The following is a 21,698-nucleotide window of genomic DNA, read 5'->3' on the forward strand; positions in this document are numbered from 1 at the left end:
CTCTCACGAAAAATTCACTCTGAACAAAACACTTAACAACTTTCTATGGGAATCATCCTAATGTGCCAATGCCAAGAACTGTCTGTGGGAAAACTATCCATGAAGAGCAAAGAAGATCTGAAAAAAACCCCAAGACCCAGCATCAAAACAATCCTCCAAAATGTCTATTTTTAATCGTAATTTTCAAAAGTTTATAATCTTACTTTTTCGTAATAAAGCCATGTGTGTTCACGTGGATAAAAACTGTGACCTGTGGATAAAGAATAAAATTATGTTTAAAAGAGAATCAACCCAAAAGTCATAATACAATTACTAAGGACGATGCCTTTGACCATTTGATACGTGGCCAATTTTACAATTATTCTTAACTTTCTGAATCTAGAGTTTTGGTAACTAGATAGTTCTTGAATGTAGAGCTCACCATTTCAAATTGATTTCTCCAGCTGTACAAAGCACACAAAGGCCCCCAAAGGGTCATCTTTTGCCTTCTCTAGAAACAGCCCTGTCAACCCTCTGGGTTAGTTGATCAGATGGCACTAACTGGAGGAAATGTCACACAAGAAGGGTTCCTTGATCTAAAATACCAATCCCTTGCCTTTTTTCCTGCTATCATAACTTCATTCCTTTGATAAGGAAGCTTCTACATCTTTAGGAATCCCTTGTGAAAATAAAACCACCCTGAGAAGGGCACAGCTTACATTCCATTCAATCATCCATTTGGTAAATATTTATTGAGATCCTACTAAAAGCCCAGCACTGTGCTATGCATTGGGGATGCACCAATGAACAAATCAGTCCCAGTCCCTATCTCCATGGAGCTGTTTTCAGTGGGGAGAACAGACATTAAAATGTAAGCAATAAAATAATTAGATTATGGTAAGTGATACGAAGGAAACAGCAGAGATGTTGGGACAAAGGTGAACAGAGATAGAAAGGTATCTTAAAGAGACATCAGGAAAAGCCTCACTGAAGAGACAGCATTCAATCAGAAGAAAGAGCAGGAGCCAGTGGAGAGAACGCAGAAAAGCATCCCAGGCAAAGGGAGCAGCAAGTGCAAAGGCCCTGAGGCTGAGGATTCTAAGTACCGCAGTAAGTTCAATGTGGCTGGAACACAGTAGACTAAGGGAGAGACTGGCTGGAGGAGGTAGAGACAAACTGCGGTGTCTCCAAGGAGTAAAGGAGCATGGATTTTATTTTAAATGCATGTAACCTCCTCCATCAGCCTTTGTCTTCATTTAAGTAACAACTGCAATGTAATATGGAAACATCTGATTTCTACTGATGATGAAGTCACAGGTACCACCATTACTTCTGTGATTTGTTGCCACAATTGAAGGAAATGCTCAAATTCAATTAGAGGTTAGTAAAAATCAAGATGTGATTTTTTTCTTATCGAAGTGCATGAGAAAATGAAATGTATCCGTCGATGTCTGGAGTGCCTGTGCACCCTACGTTAAAGATCAGAATCCTGGGGGTAGGTTGATTCAACTTACATCTGGGTTATGATGGCATAGAAAAGTGATGTTTTACCATCTGGAAAAACTGCTGCTTTGGGAAGATCTGCCACGTTTGTGCTGTGGCTTTTCACAGCCCCAGGCCTCTGGTGTGATTCCTCAGGGGACTGAACTACACAATGAACAACTGGTCCCACACAAATAGTGAGAGAGGAGCAGGCTGACTCTCAAGGTGACTGCCAGGGGTGAGGAGCACAAATGGAAAAGAAAGCCCTCACAGGAAGGCTGGAGAGATGCCAGAGACAGAACTGGGGTAAGAGTTTCCTGTTTTGTATTGCTATCCACTGCCGGAAGTGATTAAAATACCCATATTTCACAACTGTATGCAGACCAAGTTGAAAAGCCCTTCTTCTTCTATATTAAACATTAAAAAAATAAGAAAAGGGTCCAGGACACAAAACGGAGGGGGACTTGTCACTTGATATTCTTACAGGACTTATACTGGACGTATTTAGTAACCAGTATGGCTCTCAGCATCAATCAATTGAAACGGGGATGACTGGTGTCCCACGAGTGTGTTCTGACTAGTAAACAGCAGCCTTGGTGCCCACAGAATGTCAAGTCATGTGCATGTATTATCTATTCAAACAAATAAACCGTTGAGCACAGGAGATTCTAACACACACACACACACACACACACACACACACACACACACACACACACGGCACATTATATTCTGATAAGCAACAAGAGTTACTGTCACACCATCAGCCATTCTCATCTTCTACCAGACCAACTTTTTACCTTTTTTGCCCGAGACAAAGTCAGAGCAAACTCCAAGAGGCCTACCAACTAGACGTGTCCCAGGAACATCTCTCCACGGAGGAGGCCCACTACTTCGTCAGAGAATAAAGAACTGGCCTCATGACAACTATTTTTCTGCCAAGACATCTGATACATGTTGACAAGGTAATTTCTTCTTAGTGTCCTGGATTTCCATAAATTTCTTATTGTGAACTTCTATAATTAGAAAGTGCTTTAATGTTTCATTCCAATTTCAGGGCATCCAAAGGGAGACTTCTGATTTATCAAAGAGTTTGAATGTAGAGAATGATGTGTATCCCAAAGAAGGTTTTAGATTCTCTCCTCCACCTTCTACAAGAAGAATTATAAATCTGGATAGCAAGCAGTAGCAAAAAGTAAGTTATATTATCAAATAAAGATTCAGCAATGTTCTCAAAGTAGCACCAGGCTTAAGGAGGCAAGAAAAGGGCTGATATGACATGAAAAAGTTTCAACCAAACATTTCCCCAAATTCAAATCTTTCACAATATTCTGCAGTATTCAATTAGTGCTCTGAAAATCCAAGAGAGCTAACAAACTGTCTGTTCTCAAAATGTATCTGTTATAGCTCTGTTACCTGGTTGTTGTCCCAGCTTATAATTTATCCATATGCCTATCACAATACCTTATATAGTTATTAGAAGAAGCAGTGGGCATTAAGAGAAGCATAGGAAAATTGGGCAAGTTTAATGACAAAATGAAGTTTAACCATTACAAACGAATTTTAGGTTACAAAATTCATTTTAGTTTGGAAATCTAAAATTAAATTTTGTCACATATTCATTCACTTCTTTGAGGCATTTTGACAATCACCCCAGGAGCAGGAAACCAATTTCTTTTATCTTTAAAAAAAAAAAGTTAATTTGCCATTAATAATAATCTGTCTTGAGAACTCAAAGTTTATTTTAAAATTAAATTGATCCTTCTTAATTGCAGTCCTTCAAAGGTACTTCTCAACTTGACTTCTGACCAGAGGCAGCAGTTAGCAAACAGAGAAAAATAACCTTTAGAAATTAGCAACATGACAGAGACAGCCCGGAGGATGCAATCAGGAAAGGCAGCATATCATAGTACCCCAGGGTCTCTTTATGAACCAAAGTGTTGGAGAACGTGTTGGCAGTGATCTAGGGAAATTCTTCAACCGGGACTTGATTCAAGCCTTTAACTCATTGTAAACAACCAGCTACAATGTCCCTTTCATTTTCCCAGGATATAGACTGCATACCCAGGAGCTCTGAGCGCATCTGCAATGGCCCTTCTCCTTTTCCCCTCCTGCACTTGGGAAAGAATTGAGTCAAAAAGTAAGTAATGTTATGGTCCTTCTGAGATTGGTTTCAGGTACTTTTTTGTCCCTTTGCTATTTTAGATGATATGCATTCAGCTAACTTTTGGGGGTGATGCCAGCCTAGAATGGTCTTTGGCCACATGTCTGCTCCCTTCCAAAGACTATCTAGTACTACAGGAGAGAATGAGGGGAAGACCGGGAGGCTCTGAGCTCCAAGTCTCAGAGGCCAGTTCCTCCCTGGAGATCCCAGTCAGCCACGCCAATAAATTCCTCTCTTTTCCTTAAACTGCTTTGAAATGAGGTTCAATTTCTTGAAAACAAGAGTCCTTACAAATACATTCCTTATGGCCAGAATGGTGTGCACATATAGGGAAAAGTTTGCACAGGGCTAGGTAATAATAATAGCTACCATTTATTGATAGCTTAATTTGCATTCAGCTCTATGCTGACCATTTAGGTACCTTATCTTCTTTAATTCTTACAACAAACACCTTTCAAATGGATATACTACTATCTCAATTTTTCAAATGAGGAAATTGCAGCTCAGAGAGGGTCAGTAATTTGCTCAAAATCACACAGCTAGTAAATGGGAGAGCAAGGATTTGATGTTAGGGCTCTCAGATTTCAAAACTGATGCTCTTTAACCACAAGGTTCTGGAGCTCTTGAAGGGCCAATCTGGCTACCCCAGAGGCAGGTGAGGTGGGCTGCAGGTCATAGGTGTCACTGTATGCTGATGAAATTTCACAACTCCTGGGGAAGCTGCTCTCCCCTCTAGTACTTGGTTACTCTAACTGCTGAGATCATGCCAGAATCAGAGAAATGTAAGTGCTGCCTCATCTGAAAAGGAGGCTCATCTCTGCCCTGCCCAGCAGGTTGCCAACCCTAAAGTCTCTTTAAGATAATATAAGATGCTCCAGGAAGCAAATATGGCACATGGAGTTGTAAGGTACAGCAGTGGTGAGCCAGGAGTGAAATTCCTGAAGCAGATTCTTGTAGGTAACCTCCTAAGGCGCTTTTAGAATACAAGGCAAAGAGGAGTCCTTGAGAAGCATGCACTTCTAACAGAGAGCCTGTTTTACCTCCTTTTTCTTTTTTTAAATTTGAAACTGTATAAAGATTCAGCATGCCTGACTGGCATCCTTCTCATCCTCTTCACAATTTCATCTCACCTCTGATGGTGGCACTTCCTCTTAAAGCGGCTGTAAATTGGTGTTTCCAGCACTTGCAGCCAAAAGCATTCTGATGGATTGAGTAGGTGCACAAGAAACACCTGCAGCTTCTAGATGGGAGCTGATTGTGTGGATCTGGTAGAGGGATCAGGGCTGGAAAGGGGTAGAATAGTGATGGAGGAAGGCGGGGATGAGAGCTGGAGGGAATGGCTGCAGGATATCTTAAGAACACACAGAATAAGAAGCAGAGATGTGGGGCCGAGGGCAACTGGACCGTCTAGAGCAGAGTCAGGAAGAGCATCTTCTGGGTTAACGTGGTTCTGGCCTGCGAGGAAATGCACCACAGGACTCACTGCTGTGAGGGCAAGGCCTGGGCCCATGAGAGGTGCAGACCACCTGCCGGCTCTCTCCTGTGCACGTGGCCTGTGGGGCTCCACGCTCACCTGCTTCCCCACCACCTTTGTGACTGTTCACCTCAGTCTCTTTGGCTGCTGCCCCTTCTCTGGAACTTCTAAATGGCATAACACTTCAGGACTCAGTTCTTGATTTCTCTTCTCTCTCTAAACTCTCTCCTTACTAGGTCTCCTTCTGTCTCATGGCGTAAAACACCATTTCAATGCCAACAACTCCCGAATTACTGTCTCCAACCCAGATCTCTCATGTGGACTCCAGACTCCTAAAGCCAACTGTCCACTTAGTGTCTCCACTTGAAGGCATCATTTGTCCAAAACTGAGCTCCTGACATTTTCCCCCAAACAGGCACCTCCTATCATCTTCCCTGACTCAGTTAATGGCAACCCCATTTTTCTAACTGCTTTGGCAAAAATAAACTTGGTGTTATCCTTGACCCCTCTCTGTTTCATTTCCTACAGATGAACTGACAACAAACCTTGTCAGCTCCACCTTCAACACATATCCAGAATTTTCGCCACCTGTACAGCCTCTACCCTGGCCTGATCACCATCATCCTTTGCCTGGATGATTCTGCCTGTCTCCTTTTAGCTGACTTTCAACAAAGCAGTCAGAGAGAGCCTGTTAAGACAGGAGTCAGAGTATGTTGTTTTCTGTTCAGAATTCCCCAAGGCCTCCCTATTTCTCTCAGAGTAAAAGCCAAAGTCCTTTTTGTGTCCTACAAGATCTCGCCCGATCACACTGGCCTCCCTGCCAGACATTCTCCTGCCTCAGAGCCTTTTACACTTGTTCCCTTCCCCTGGAATGCTGTTCCCTTCACCTGGAACAGTCCCACCAGATATCTATGTGGCTCGCTCCTTCACTTCCCTGGACTCAGTCAAAACCCCCTAGCCCCAGCAATACATCTACTACTTTTCCTCAGCAATGACCACCACCCCACATACTGCCCATTTCTCTGGTTTTCCTGTACCCTCCCAGTGATAGACTATAAGCTCCATGAAGGCAGGGAATTTTGTCTGTTTTGTTCATTGCCAAATAGCCAGCACAAGTACCTGGAGATAGAAACCCTCAAAAATATTTACAGACTAGAGGGATGAACACGTGACCTTCTCCTCCAGGAAGCTGCACAAGCACCTCAAACCTCATCTGTTCACAACTGAAATCAGCACCTGCCCCACAGAAATCCCTCTTCAGTGTTCTCTGAGCATCCTCTTCAGTTGCTTCCTCCCAGCCCCTCATCCAGTCAGTCACTGATTCACACAGTTTCTCCTCCTAAGTGTTTCCTTTTTAACTTTTTTTTAATTGAAGTATAGTTATTTCAGGTATACAGCAAAGTGATTCAGTTATACATATATGTATCCATTCTTTTTCAGATTCTCCATTATAGGTTATTACAGGATATTGAATATAGTTCCCTGTGCTATACAGTAGGTCCGTGTGTGTGTGTGTGTGTGTGTGTGTGTGTGTGTGTGTGTGTGTGTATGTTAATCCCAAATTCCTTTTTTATCCCTCCCCTCCTTTCCCCTTTGGTAATCATACGTTTGTTTCCTATGTCTGTGAGTCTGTTTCTGGTTTGTAAATAAGTTCATTTTTATCTTTTTTTTTTTTTTTTTTTTTTTAGATTCCACGTATAAGTGATATCATATGATATTTGTCTTTCTCTGTCTGACTTCCTTCACTTAATGTGATCATCTTTAGGTCCATCTAAGTGTTTGTTAAGCCACCTCCTTTCTACCTTGCCTCATCTCATTCAATAACGTCCCACATGGCCTTCCTGCCTCTAGGATTCAAATTCCCCCATTATTCCAACATTGTTTTCTATAGTTTGGTTGTCATAGCTTTAGTTTCTTTTACTCTTGATCAGTCCCACCCTACCCACACTGCCTTTTTATTTTTCATGAAAATTTTTTGGAAGAACACAAGCCAATTGTCTTGTAGAATTCTAATGACTGATTTAAAACACTACTCTGAGTGTCCTTTTCCCCTCTAAAGCCCTTCACTGGGAAATCCAGTACCAAAAGGTTAAGGCTGGAGCTCAAGATTCCCATGGGCCCTCTGGGCCATGCCTTCTGTCCAAGCTCTACTGCTTGAAGGTTCGTCTCCAGCCCTCCGCTGTCCTCCACACCCAAGACTATGCTTTTCTTGTCTCTGGACTTCAGTTTAAGCAGTCCCCCCTGCCTGGGATGTCCTTTCCCCTGCTCTTTCCCCAGCAAATTGCTCCTTGTGCTTTAAGGACTCCTCCTCCTCCTTCAGGAAGCCTTACGTAACTACCTTGCCTGGGTTCTCCTCTGATCTCCACTGCGATGCCTATCCCCGCACTCAAAACACTGGGTTCTAATATGGCTGTGGCTGTCTCTTCCACTAAACCATGAGATGACAGAGGACAGGGACTGTGGCTTGCCCACCCTGTGTGCCTCAATAAATGTGTGTGGAATGAATGACGGAGAAACAGGAGAGAGGGAGAAAGGGCTCCTGTTGCTCTGTTCTTCAATCCCAGGAAAAAAGGGGTCAGCATACCTTCAATAAGGAAGAAAGCCAGAAGGAGGGGAAAGCCAGGTTGATGGTCCCACTCCAGGAATGAAGACAGAGGGCTCTGTTTTCTTATTGGCCTTTCTCTTAACATAACAACAAGGAGAATTGTGTCCCCTGCACCTCTGTAAGCTTTCCTAGGCTGAATGATTTCTGTGTTGTGCTTTTCCTGTAATAAATAATCAAGCCTTTAGCATTAAGAGCCCATAGGCCTAGGGAGGAGGGTATAGCCCAGTGGTAGAGCACATGCTTAGCATGCACAAGGTCCTGGATTCAATCCCCAGTACCTCCATTTAAATAAATAAATAAACCTAATTACCCCCCTGAAAAAAATTAAATAAACTAAAACTAAAATAAAATATTTTTTAAAAAGAGCCCATAGGAGCTGGGGGAGGGGGGGCTCACCTAGCAGCCAGTGTTGGAAAGAGGAAATCCCTAAGCAGGGCAACGGATGGAGGGAGCCTCAAAGAGGAGTGGTCCTAGGGCCTGTGACTGGAAGAAAAGGAGAGCTTAGAGAGTTGGTCTGGACCAGAGAAGTGTCCGCTAGGTTTTAAAAAAGGCCCCTGAAGACCTTGCATGAGGAGCTGTTTTACCAAATGCCAAAGAGTTTGGGCCTGTGCCCAAATCTGGAAAGAATGTCTTAAGACCTGGCAGCGGCTAAGGGAATTAGCTCTGCCTTGGAAGAAAAGACAAAAGTGGGAAGGACTCCAGAAAAGTATTCTAAAAATCAGCCCCTAAGATTTATTTTACATGCCAACTCTAATCAGTTGGTAGGAGCTTTCAGTACTGCTAAACTGAGAAGGAGTCGAAAACCACCACCAGACTCGAAAGAAAGAAAGATAGGAAGGAAGAAAGAAAGAAAGAAAGAAATGTAATTGTAATTGATTAATCATGTCTGCCATGGGATCAGGTAAGGAGGAACAAGAAAGAACCTGGGAATTCAAAGGAAGATAAAAGAGAGGGCTCCCAAAAAGTACCGTTGAATGACTTAAATCTGGAAATATGGGGTTTGCCACTGGACAGAATTGACTTTGAAACCTTGTTCTGCCTCATTTCTTACTGTGTAATCTTGGGCAATTTACAAAACCCGATCTGTAAAATGGGATTGTTCTGCAGATTAAATTAAATGCTATATTACAATGATAATAGGAAACACTTACACTGTAACTTCTATGAGCCATTTTTCTAAGACCTTTATATATATATATATATAAATTAATTAATTTGATATGCACAACAAACCTATCAGATTATTATCCCCAATATACTGATGAAGAAACTGAAGTTCAGAAAGGTTAAAAGACCTGCCAAGAGTGACACACCTAGTGAGTGGCAGAGGCAGAATGCACACCCAGGCAGTCTGGCTCTGAGATCATGCTCTTGATCACCCTACAAGCTACTATAGCCACCTACTTTCCACTGCTGATTGTTCTCATGATGGTCAAGCAACTGACAGAAGCTCTATGATTTCACATAACTCTGTAAGACTTGCAGCCTGAAGTTCACACATGCGTAACACACATTTAATAGAGCACTTCATCTTCAACCAGGCAGGAGAGAGTCATGAACAGGACAGGAGCATAGGGTCACTTGACAATAAGAGAAAGAAGAACAAAACCAGGACTCAGGAATTTAGCCTCCAACAAAACACCTCTGGCCTTTTTACTTTTTGCTCTAGCATGGAAAAGGCTTACTCCAGATTCACTAGAATACACAGGACAGGGAAGCTGAGGGAGGGTGTCTTCTGTTTGTGGAGGATCCATCTTGCTTTCTCCTGTGTGGGACTGAGGTGTTCTTTCACAACATGGCTGTAGACCAGGTGTCAACTAACCATGGCCAACTCCTGCACCAATGGTTTTTATAAACAAAGTTTTGTAGGAACATAGCCAGGCTTATTCTCTGATGTTTTTTCCATGGTCATATCTACTCTACTTCAGCAGATCTGAATTGTTGCAATGAAGACCATATGGCCTGCAAAGCCATGTATCTGGCCCTTTGTAGGAAATGTTTGCTGATCCCTGCTGTTCACCTTAGGCCAGACTTTCTACATATCAATATGGCACACATGATCAATTCTCTGTTCTTAACTAGGGAAGGAAGAAGATGTCCTCTTGGGTGTTTGCCAGGGAAGATATGAAGTAGGATGTCCATAAGAAGAAACAGTATGAAAATAGACGTGGCCAAAATAGGATATTGCAGAGTGATATCATATGTTAATCTGTGTGATGTGATAACATGGCTCGATAACATGGCTCAGGGGTCAACTGGGAACCACTGGGTTAAACAAACAAGCAGATTTTGCTTCTGCGGGACTTCTCAGGACCTTTAAAAAGCCATCAAGCCTTGAGAGGGCTGCGAGAGAGACAGGGCTTAGAGAATGTCTTTTGTCTATGGAGCTATCTTCTTCAGAACATTCTTTGACAAATGCTGAAACAAAAGAAGTCTTTAGAATCATGCTCCCTGGGAACCAGGAATGAAAACTGTGAGCGCTATGGCTGCATGAGCATGCTTTTTCTCGACAAGGAAAGAGGCAGAACAGAGAAGAACTAAAGAGTAGAAAAAAGAAAGAGGTGTGTGAAGAGGAGAAGGAAGGAAGCAGGGCCCTGGAGAGACAACTTGTAAGGATGTGAGGAACACTTACACAATTGGACTGTAGGAGGGAACAGCATGTCAAAAGCTGGGCTGGATGTGTGGTCACTTTCACCATTACTATTGTCATCGTCCGCACCACCAGAGAAGCTTACCTTCCCTGAGGGTCTGACTACTTGGCAGATCCTGCATTATATCCTTTAGACACATGATGTCACTTAATTCCCATTTTACAGATGAGGATGTAGAGTCACAGACAAGTTAAATAACTTACCCAGAGTCAAAGCTTATAAAGATTATAAGTGGCAGTGCATAAATTCACCTTTGTGAGTTGGACCCCAGAGCCCATGTTCCCAGCACTGCCCTGCCCTACTTCTAGCTGAGTAAGATGGAGTCCTGGCATTCCATTGCACGACACACAAAGGATATTGTATACAAATGCAACACCAAAACATTCCGAGGAAAAGACAAAACAAATAAAACAATGCCACTTGGGATATTTGGCTGCACAGGGCCAAACAGCTAGAGGACCGCCTTTTTTTGCAGCACATTCAGATGTTTAAGTATCATATTTTCTTCCCCTCTGTCTTTTTACTTTTAAACTATCCCCTCTTAACTTAAGTCATAAGTTATATATCAGGCTGTATCAGGCTTATCCAGTGTATTACACTTGCTCATAAAGTGAACATAAGAAGACATTTTTGAATGTTAAAAAGCATTTTCAACCCAAACACTATGACTACTGTATTTACAATAAGCTTCATTTAGATTTCATACAACTGCCAGTTCTTTTTGGGGGAATTGGGGCCCTCAGAACAGCTACCTAGGACAGATTCCGAAAACATGAATCACAGCTCAATTAAATATTTCGTGGCTCAGAAACATGCCTGCGTTAAATGCTCACATTTATCCAGTCTGAGCTAACCGCTGATTTCCATACTTAAAATATGATGAAAATAGAAAATCACACTACCTGGGGATTGGGGGAGGGGAGAAATGATCCCAGGTCTGGAAAAGCAATCCAGGATGTGAAAAATTTGCGCATTGAGTATTCTGGATTTGCTACAAGGGGAAAAAAAAAAGATGGTTCCGCTGACATGCTACAAAAATCAGCTGTGGGCTCCTGAAGGCAGTTTGTGTGGGACTGTCCACCTCTGATTTACTTTCTTGAGTCTATAGCAAATAAAGGACAGCTGCAGGCGGGCCAGAGTGAAATAGAAAGGCTGTCACACTGTTGTAAATTTCTGTTTACCTGGTAAGCGGTGAGAGCACGTCTCTGGGCTCCTTGGTCCAGAAGAGCTGCAGGGCAGAGCGTTCAAATCGTGGCTGCTGCCCTTCACGCTGCTCCAGCTGCTTCTAAGATCCCATTGGAAATCCCAAAGGGCTGGAGAGCCTCAAGGCCAATATTACGTTTCCAAAAGTCTTTCTCCCCCACCAGACCCTCCCCCCCACCTTGCTTGCGTCGACTTTGGAGTGGCTCAGGTTTCTTCCACCCCTGCTCCAAGCAGCTGGGAATCCAGGCGTTATGCTGGCCAAGTGAGGCGGCCCCTGAAACCACTTCCAGATGTGCTTGGCAGGCGGGCTCCAAAGGGCCAGACTTCCTCTCGCGTCCTCCTCTGGCAGCCTGCAAATCATTTCGAAAACAAGGCTGCTCTGGAAGAAAAGATTCAAAACTGGAGAAAAGCAAATTCTTGGAGGGTGTATTTCTATCACACGTTGGGTCCAGGTAAACTTTGAAAGAGCAGAAGTGAAAAAAATTAAGTTCATACTGATTTTAAGAAAATCTTCATGGCCACTAGCTTCTCCTGAAATGCCCTAGTCATTAAAATGCTGTTGTCCCCAAATCACAATCCACGTAAGAGCCATTGTCTCATTCTACCAAGGCAGTGATAGAGAGAGGTTTCAAGATGGTGTGTTTTGTGCCTGAACGTGGAAAGGAATCACGCGGAGAATCAACCCCACCCAGCTCTGGGCTGTTCTGTGTCTCTGCCATTGATTCTCAGAAACCCAGGAAATGGTGCCAGCACCCTGCCAGGGATCATGAAATTTATTCCTGCAACAGCCTCTCTCCCTAGATCCTATAAGGAAATGAGTTTGCCTCTACTCACTGCCACCTTCTAAAGTGGTACTCCCCAAAAGAAATACAATGCAAACCACATTGTAATTTAAAGTTAGATAGGAGTCACTTTAAGTACAAAGAGGTAAATTAATTTTAATGATATATATTTTATTTAAACCAATATATATAAAAATAATATTTCAACATGTAATCAATATAAAACATTATTAACAAGACATTTTATACTTTTTTTGGTACGAACTCTTTAAAATCTGGCATATACTTTACACTTGCAGCACATCTCAATTTCAACACTAAATTTCATCAGGAACAATTGATATGTATTTAGGTTTCATAAAATTTGCATTTTAAAAAGTAGGTTCACATACTGAAGTTGCTCCAAACATTCTGCAGTTTTCCAATAACCGAACTGCAAGTCAGTTTTACAATTCAGTTTAAACTGATTAAGTAAAACATAAAATTCAGTTCCTCAGTGGCACTAGGCACACTTTAAGTTCTCACAGCCAGTGTGGCTAGTGGGTGTGGCTAGTGGCTCCTGTACTGAACAGTGCGGCTCTGAAGAATCTGGTGGAAGTTTTTCAGACTTGAACTTGGAGGGTGGGAGTATCCCGAACAGCTTCCATTTGTATAGAACTTTGAACACCGACAAGGAATTTTTTCACATCTTTTATTGTGTTTTATTCGCACAATATTCCCATTAGGTAAGTCGAGAAGATGTTTTTGCCCCAATTTGCAAAGGAGCACATGGAGGCTTTGAGCAAGTTAGTGATGAAGCCAGGACTGGAATTCCTGTTTGGTGCTTTAAAACTGTTTCTTACCTCAGGCGAGTCTCAAATACTAGGATTTTTGGCCGCAACTCTAGGGTTAAATTGTATCCACAGTTATATCTTCGCTTGGTCATCCTTCAGCATTCAGGCACTGTATAGAATTACTGGAAGCTCTAGCAGCATTCTTATATACTCCCATCCTAAAGCCCTCACACCATTCAGCACGTATGTCATTTTTATTTGGAGCAGACTCGACATTACGCTATTCCTCTTCTCCCTTGGCTCCCAGTGAGCTGTTTTAAATCACAACTCTACTCAGTTTTTTAGCTAACAGACATGGCTGTAAAATGTTTCTCTTTGGTTGTGGCAAAGATACATTTTATACATTGATTACATGCAGGAAGTCAGAAGGTTTGGTGGCAGCACAGGGTACTGTGCACTAAGTATTCCTGCACCAGTCCTCACTGTACCCACATAAGCAAAAATAGCAACGTTTCCTGGCTCAGGGCTTGACACTGCCCTTCCAGAATTATGTGCTGTCAGGAGCAACGGGACAGTCCCTCAGACATGTCCCAAGGCACCATGTTGGAAAGCACTCTAAACTGACTCCTGCCAGTCCAGTTTCCTTGAAAGATTGGGTTTTCTCCTCCTTTGCATCTCTCATCCACTTAGCAGAATGACTGACCCAGGGTAAGAGCTGGTAAATAAGGAAGTTCAGAGGGTATGACAATCAAAGCACACCAGAAGGGGACTTAGAATTGAAATAATAAAGACGTTGTTTTCATAGATCCCACTTGCTATTCATATTAACTTCCATATGGACCGAAATCTCTCTGTCATTGCTCTTTGTACACATTCTCCCTGACCCCCTACTGTCTCCAACTCCAGATTCTCCTGTATTTCTGCTGGGCCATGTACTGAGGATGCAAGAGGCTTATTTCTATGACTTTGATTCCTACTTTAGATGCACAGATTCTCTCCCCTGGAGAAGAAATGAAACCAGAAAGAGACACAGGATAAAAGGGGCACTCTGGTAAGTGCAGTGGCTATTGGCATGGGCTCTGAGAAAGACAGACAGACAGACCTAGGTGTTAGCTCATATGTTATACTTACACACTACTGAAAATCTCACCTTCAGTTTCCTCATCTGTAAAGTGGGGCAGCCTCTTGGGGATTAAAAGACATCATGCACATAAAGCACTCGGTAAGGGCTCTGTACATGGAAGTTATTATTATTGTTGTTGCATGAAGACATCCCAAGGTATGAACTAGACAAAGAAATTGTAACAGTAAGTTACTGGTAACTTCTTTTTAAAAAGTCCAAGTGAGTTATATGATGTTGCAAACACTGCTGGTAGCCTATTTAATAACCTCTCTGCTCCTTCCCTTCAAATAGAAACACTTTTTCATTTGAGGTAGCAAATGCCCAGTTAAAAATACCTTCTCAGAGGGTCTGCAGCTAGAGTGGCATGTGAGTAGAAGTCGGCTGTCTGCGACTTCCTAGAAAGCTGTTGTTTTCCTGGCAAAGAGCTGTTGGTGCCTTTTGCCCTTTCCGCCTGTCTGAAATCCAGCGTGAATGCCTGGAGGTAGAGAAGCCATCTCGCAGCTCTGTGGATAAAAGGCCCACACTGTGTGGCTGCATATGGCTACACGGGCTGTGTGCAGGGACTACAGTGTAAAATCAGTTAGGGTCCTGGCAGGACGCAGATGGCTCACTCCAATGGGCTGATGGTGGAGACTGAAAAAAGGCACCATCCGGAAAGGTGTAGTCAGTACTAGGGAAACACGATTAAGAGATGGTGCAGTATCCTGGGGTTAGTAACTGCAGGGGGCTATTACCACTTCCAGTCCTGAGGACAAGAGTATGGAGTGGTTACCAGGACTGGGAGACAGTAGCTGCATGGACAAGTCCGCCTAACAGGAGCAGCCTCTGCTGACCCCCACAAAAGGGACGGGGGTTCTTACTCCAACCTTATAATCTCCTGTTGGTGGTGCTTCCCATTGGCCAAACCCAACTGGAAGTCAGACAGCAGGAGAGCTCACATGATGTAATACATCTAGGTCAGCTTCAGGGCACTGAACAAGTTAAAGAAGAGGAGGGAATAGATCCGAATAAGCCAAAGGAAATTATCCTTGTACAATGTGGCTAGGGTTCTCTGGCATTGTGTGATTCAGCAGCCCTGCACATGTTAATGTTAAGGAGGGCAGAGCAAGGACATAGGAAAAACCCAAGTCCCTGGTGGCACTGGGAGTCACCACAGCAGCCCTGAACTGACCACTTTTGGAACATCTTACGTGAGGAAAGTAAACCTGGATGTGGCTAAGTCACTGTGGTCGGGTTTCAGTGATACGCCCAAATGCAGTCCTATGTGAACTATACGCATTTTTGATTTGTAGTAGCAGTAGTCAACACAACGTATGTCTGAATCATTATTATTCCATTTTATTTCTTATTAGTTGAAAGTCAAACGTTCAGCATTTCTTACCCAATGGGCCTGCCTTGGCTGAGTGTACTACCTTGTAGATAAAGTCTTAGATAAAATCTCCTAAGGCTGATGAATGTGACTGGAAGGGAAGGAAGCAGCATTCTGTGGCAGCAGTGAATCACTGCACTGGGTCAGGCTGATAAGCCTCTACTTATTGCCTTGATCAACTAGGGCTGGGCTCCAAGATCACCCACACAGGGCAGGAAATCCTAATACAGGAGTCTCAATTCCCTTTCTTTGTCTCGTAGGGCTCAATGACAGGTCATCTTCCTGTTCGAAGCTGAGGTGCTCTGGCTCTTCCCTGGAGCCCCTGAGGTCCAGCAATTACTCCTGCACCTGACTCTCTGCACTTGGGGTCCCTTTCTCCCAGATGACATGACTGGTTTCCTTCCTTGACTCTTGCACCAGTTCCTTGCTCTGGTAACTTGTGTAGGCTCTACCTGGCTTGGAGTCCTGCCTGGCTCTTGCCAGCTACCCTCTCCACACCTTGGCCACAGCTCTAGCCATGGCCGGAGCCCGGCGATCTGGGAACAGACCTCTCAGACACCATCTGCTCTCTTCATCTCGGGAACGGTGCCTGCCTAGGCTCTCTGCTGTTGTGCTCTGCCCACCTGCTGGCACTCCTCAAAACCCCTTCTTAGACTGCTGCCAATAACCCCTTGGCCCAAGTCCTCAACTGAGATTAAGGTATCCCTTGGACAAGGCGATTTACACTCTTGGCTGAAAACACAGCACTGTCTGCCACCTCTCAGCTCCAGTCCCTCCCTCTCAGACTGACTCCCCAGTGGCCTATAGCTTAGGAGGAGCAGAAACAGTAGTAATATAATGAAAATGATGACAATTATAGAAGTAAAACAATCTACTACTTACTAAATGCTAACTACATGCCGGGCAATGCATAAGCAAAGCCCAGTACTTTTGTGTTTTTTTTGCCTTTTGTGCACAGAATCAGAACAAATTTCAGTTACCACAGTTTAGTTTAGTAACATCAGTTCCCCAACAATACAGTTCAAATCTGTTACCATAGTATATCAACTATGAGTAACTAGATAGTTACAAACTTCACTGTCGGGTTTTCAGTCCACAAACTGACTAAGCAGATAACAGATCCACATCATGATCAGGGATCAATCGTGTCACTTCTCTGACTGTCTGTGTTTGGTCACTGGATAGCTGTTACTCAGCTTATGTACAGACAGAAGAGCATGTCGTTGTGTTGTTTCCTTAATTCCTGGTGATAAACCCATGTGATATTTACAAAAATAGATAATAGAACTGGCCAACAAAGATAAAAGTATAGCATTGGGGATCTGAATAAGAAGATGCCACAGCAGGAGGTGCAGACTAGATGTCTAACCTGGGAACTCACAAGGATCCCTGTAAATGCCAATAAAGGATAAAAACATGCTGGAAAAAAAAAAGAGAAAAGTGTAGCAAAGGAACGAAAAGTGACAATGGTGGGAGTGAAGTTCAAATCAAAAATAAACGGAGGTAGAGAAGAAACAGCTGGCAGTGGGACGACACTGTCACTATTCAACTCTAGCTATACAGCCAGAGAAATCTAGGAAAGGTGACTTTCTGAACATAAATAAGGAAAGTGGTTGTGATGAGAAGGATGAAGATGCTCCAGAGGAAGTGACATGGGCAAAAAATTCACATTAAAGCAACTCTCAAAGATATTTCACGATGTTGAAAGTGCAAAGGATAAACTATGGGAAGCTGATCCAAACTCAGAAAGGAGCATGACAATTTGCCAAGGCACATAACAGAGGCTCACTCCTTGAAGGAAGTTTTGTGACAAGAAGATAAGCACTCAGATACTCTTCGTGAGTTGTATTAAAAAACAAAACAAAACAAAACAAAATCCTAAATATTTAATTTTCTATGTTTCCAATGTTTTAAATTACAGTATAACAAATAAATATTAGGTCTACTATTTTTTTTCATTTCTTAATATATTTAAAACCAACAGTCTATATTCAATGTCTTATAATAAGCTATAATGAAAAAGAATCTAAAAAGAATGTGTATGTATATGTATAACTGAATCGCTTTGCTGTACACCTGAAACTAACATTGTAAATCAACTACACTTCAATAAAAAATAAAATTAAAAAAAAAACAACAGTAAGAGAGTTTTAAATATATTAACAAAACATTTTAATGATTGCAAACAGAACAGCAGCAATTTTCTGATTGAGAATTAAGATCGCGTCACAGGGTTTCAACTTTCATGGTCATTTTCATAGAACAGCACTCCCATGCAAAGCAAGGACTGCCTATACTTTACATACATGATCTCATTTGATCTTCAAAATAACCCTAAGAAATAGATGCTATTATCAGCCCCATTTTATAGACAAAGAATCTGAGGCTCAAAGGAAATAAATAATTGGACCAAGACCACATAGCTCATAAATGGCTATGCATACTGAATTCTAAATCGCATGGTCTGAACCCCAAGGCTATACTGTGAGCCCAGGTATGTACTGATGGGTGTTTGATATGTAGGGACAGGAGTAAACGAGAGAAAGAGGTGAGAGATGAAGGTACCTTCTCTAATATAACTTCCAGGGGCTAGAGCAGCATTGTCCAATAGAGGTTTCTGTTTTCTATTATATTTTTACAGAAGATAAATATTTATGTAATCTATAATATAGAAATAGAATATATTGAACCCTAGTACACATGTAAATCTACACGTACCTCTGAATCCATCCTTTCTTGATCCTCCAGGATCCTGCTCCATTAAATTTCAACTCTCCCTGAAGCAGGCCTACTTGATTAACTCAACCAACTCTCATTTTCAACCTTCTCCCTTGCTTGCTTCTCATTAGTGAGGCTGAAAACAAACAAACAAACAAACAAACAAACACTTTCCTGGACTCCTATCACCACCTGCCTGCAAGATGACCTCTTGTTTTCCTCTGTAACAGAACCTTGACAATTAGCTAGCTGGGCACTTGGTCATTCTAAATAAAAACCACATTTCTCAAACTTCCTTCAACTGGTTGTGGCCTTCTGACTAAATATTGGCTTATGAGATGTAAGAAATAATAGGTACAATTCCAAAATGTGTTCTGGAGAGAGGAACATTCCCTTACTCTTTCCTGCTGGCTAAAATGCAGATACAGTAGCTAGAGCTGGGGTAGCCATCTTGTGTCATGCGCTGGAAAGAGGAATTCCAATCCACAAAGCCTACAAATGCTTGAAGACTTGGCGAAACAGACCTGCCACTTTGGCTTTAGATGGTCGCTTCCAAAATTCATTTACCTGAAAGAAATATAAACTTTTAAAGCCATTATTATCTTGGTACTTCATCTCTAGAGCTAATGTAACCTTAATACACCAACTGTCCGATTCTGACCAGCAAAACCTAAGGGCAAGTGTGCTGGGTGTCTTCTGGGGAAAATGCTTTTCCTCCCTGTAAAAGGAGAGTTCTATTTCCCCATCCTGCCCATCTTCCTGCTTCATGCCTTTGGGCGTGTTTGTGTGAGGATACAATGTCCAGAGCTGCAACAGCTTTCTTTCGACCACAAAGGAAGGGTCAAGAGAAATTCAGAGTCACTAATTGGAACCCTGACACCACTGAATTGCTGAACTAACTCTGGACCTACCTACTTTAAATTTATTTTGCAAGATAATTAAGAGCCTTACAATCTAGCCACTTTGTGTTGGATATTCTGCTACTCATGACAGAAAGCGTTTCCAAATGAAATATTGTCCTGCTCTGATCTAAATGTTTGTGTCCACCCCCGACCAAATTTGTATGTTGAAATCCTCCCCAACAATGTGATGGTGTTAGGAGGTAGGGCCTCTGGTATTTTGGTGCTTAGGTCATGCGAGTGGAGCCCTCATGAACGGGATTAGTGCCCTAACAAAAGAGAACCTAGGGAGCTGCCTCATCCCTTCCACCAGGTAAGGAAACAGCCAGAAGTCAGTGGTCTGCAACCTGTAAGAGGGTCTTCATCAGAACCCAACTATGCTGGGACTCTCATCTTGGACTCTCAGCCTCCAGAGCTGTGATAAATAAATGTATGTGGGTTATTAGCTGCTTAGTCCGTAGCTAATAACAGCAGCTAATAATTACAGCAGCCCAGACTAAGACATCTCTATTCCTCCTTCAGTCTTACCTTTTCAACTGGATCTTTCTTCTGGGCCCTCAGTCAAGCTCAAGTCTCATCCATGAACAATAGTAGGAACAGCTTGTCCTGTACCCATTTTTCTTCTCCAGCCACTGTTCTTTCTTTCCTTTCGTGGGCGAGTCTCTGTAAAAAGTAGATTACACATGTTATCTGTGCTGCCTTGCTTGTTGTTCATTCTTCGATCTTCTGTGGCTTCCCTCCTCCCACTCCTCTGAGTATTTTAATCTAGGCCATTAATAACCTCCTAGTTTGCAAATCCAGCAGACACTGCTTCTTCTTCTTATCTGACCTCTTTATGGCTTTTGGCTGTGATAACCACTTCCTCTCTGTGAAAGCTCCTTCGCTCAGGGCTTCTTTGACATTGATCTCACCTAGTTCCCTTTTGACTGCTCTGGCTATTCGTTCCCCATTTCGTTCATGAGTGCCTCCTTCTGTCTTTGCCTCTTAAATACTGGCTTCTTCAGGGCGCTATTCTGCCTCCCTCTTCTCTGCCCTTTCTCCACTCTCCTCCTAGGTGGTAACTTCCATTCCAAAGTTTCAAAGATTGAAGGTAGCTTTCTTAAGAATTGGGGACCTATTTTAGACTCCTCACTTAAGCAAAGTTGAATCAAAGCTGCTCTGGTAAAATATCTTTCCTATTGGATTAAGCATCTTGTCATGGATCAAACTGTGTCCCCCCAAAAGACATGCTGAATCTTAATGCCCAATACCTGTGAATGTGACTTTATTTGAACATAAGGTGTTTGCAGGTGTAATCAAATTAAGATGAGGTTCTAGGATGGGCCCTAATCCAATGTGACTGCTGAACTTAGAAGAGAAACAAACACACAGGGACTACGCCATGTGATGACTGAAGCAGAGGTTGGAGTGATGCAGCTACAAAGAAGGTCTAGGATTGATGGTCACCACCTTAAGCTAGAAAGAGGCAAGGAAGCATCCTCCCCTACAGGTTTCAGAGGGTTATGTCCCTGCTGACACCTTTTTTGAATTTCTAGCCTCTAGAACTAAAGGTGAGACAACAAATTTCTGTAGTTTTAAGCCATCAGTTTTGTGATACTTTGTTACAGCAGTCCAAGAAAACAAATACAGACTTTCACCACTGTGCTGAAGCTCCTGATCTAAGCAGCCAGTTATAACTTGTAATCTCTTTCGCTTAATAATTTGCCTTCATCTTTTCCTTGGTTCAGAGGTTTTCAGCCTTTCGAATACCATGCACCAGTTTTGCTTTGTTTTTTAATTTGAATATCAACACTGGGGTTGCAACTTTTAATTCTGTCATTGGTCTTTTGCTATAGGACATCAAAAAAAAAAAAAAAGGTACGGGGAGAGTATAGCTCAGTGTTAGAGTGCATGCTTAGCACGCATGAAGTCCTGGGTTCAATCCCCAGTACCTCCAATAAAACAAACAACAACCATCTACTTACAGCCTCATTCATAAAAGTTAAGACATTTTAACACTAAACTCTCAGAATAAAGCCGAGTTCTTTAAATATTTTAAGTTTTATGAAAAACTCATTATTCTATACCAACTTTTCCAGTGTTGTTTCAGATACATAAAAATTTTATAACCAAAATATTTAAGAGCCCATGTTATGTATATGACCAAGAAAAATATCAATACACACATGCTCACAGCCTTCTTTGTTCCCAGTCATCTTCCCATTCCCTTTCCAAATTCTCTCTGACCATATTATGAAATTGGGGCGTTAATCAGTGAGAGTAAGAACTTGAGGAGCAGGAGCTGGAAAGAATAGTAAGAATTTCTTTTAAAAAGGGAGAGAATTACCTCTCAAAAGGAAGTTTAGATGAATGAGAAGGTGGGAGAGGCATGCTTGGGTTTGAGAGAGTTAGGGGAGGGGGGATGAGCTAGGCACATGAGAGAAATTGAAAACAGTAAGATGGAGAAAAATAAACTTTAGAAAACTTGGTCTACATT

At 42.4% G+C, this 21,698-nt stretch overlaps 1 protein-coding gene and 1 long non-coding RNA gene across 10 annotated transcripts in view; one reads left to right on the plus strand and one right to left on the minus strand.

Annotated features, from left to right (window-relative positions):
- Positions 1–21,698, minus strand: part of GLT8D2 (glycosyltransferase 8 domain containing 2) — a 38,149-nt gene that overhangs the window by 15,378 nt on the left and 1,073 nt on the right. Inside the window, exons 2-7 of one of the 6 annotated variants that reach the window (XM_064491665.1) lie at positions 19,751–19,885; positions 18,324–18,890; positions 14,264–14,399; positions 11,537–12,015; positions 11,258–11,346; positions 204–250 (exon numbers count right to left, since the gene is read on the minus strand). In XM_064491665.1, the coding sequence (XP_064347735.1) occupies positions 204–222 (19 nt within the window). In that variant the 5' untranslated portion in view covers positions 223–250; positions 11,258–11,346; positions 11,537–12,015; ... (1 more) ...; positions 18,324–18,890; positions 19,751–19,885. Of the gene's footprint in view, positions 1–203; positions 251–2,261; positions 2,383–11,257; positions 11,347–11,536; positions 12,016–14,263; positions 14,400–18,323; positions 18,891–19,750; positions 19,886–21,698 lie in introns of those variants that run through there. The other 5 variants (XM_031462903.2, XM_064491664.1, XM_064491662.1 and 2 more) reach the window with 5 other exon arrangements.
- Positions 2,287–17,704, plus strand: LOC135322535 (uncharacterized). Of its 4 annotated transcripts, none has more exons than XR_010383186.1 (6): positions 2,287–2,426; positions 2,519–2,656; positions 3,510–3,601; positions 5,628–5,807; positions 14,020–14,164; positions 15,866–17,704. It is a non-coding gene; the product is annotated as an uncharacterized LOC135322535 (long non-coding RNA). The 4 variants fall into 4 exon arrangements; XR_010383188.1 differs by having other exon boundaries at positions 14,096–14,164; XR_010383187.1 differs by lacking the exon at positions 5,628–5,807.

Source organism: Camelus dromedarius, chromosome 11 (assembly GCF_036321535.1).
Source record: "Camelus dromedarius isolate mCamDro1 chromosome 11, mCamDro1.pat, whole genome shotgun sequence".
Lineage (NCBI taxonomy): Eukaryota > Metazoa > Chordata > Mammalia > Artiodactyla > Camelidae > Camelus > Camelus dromedarius.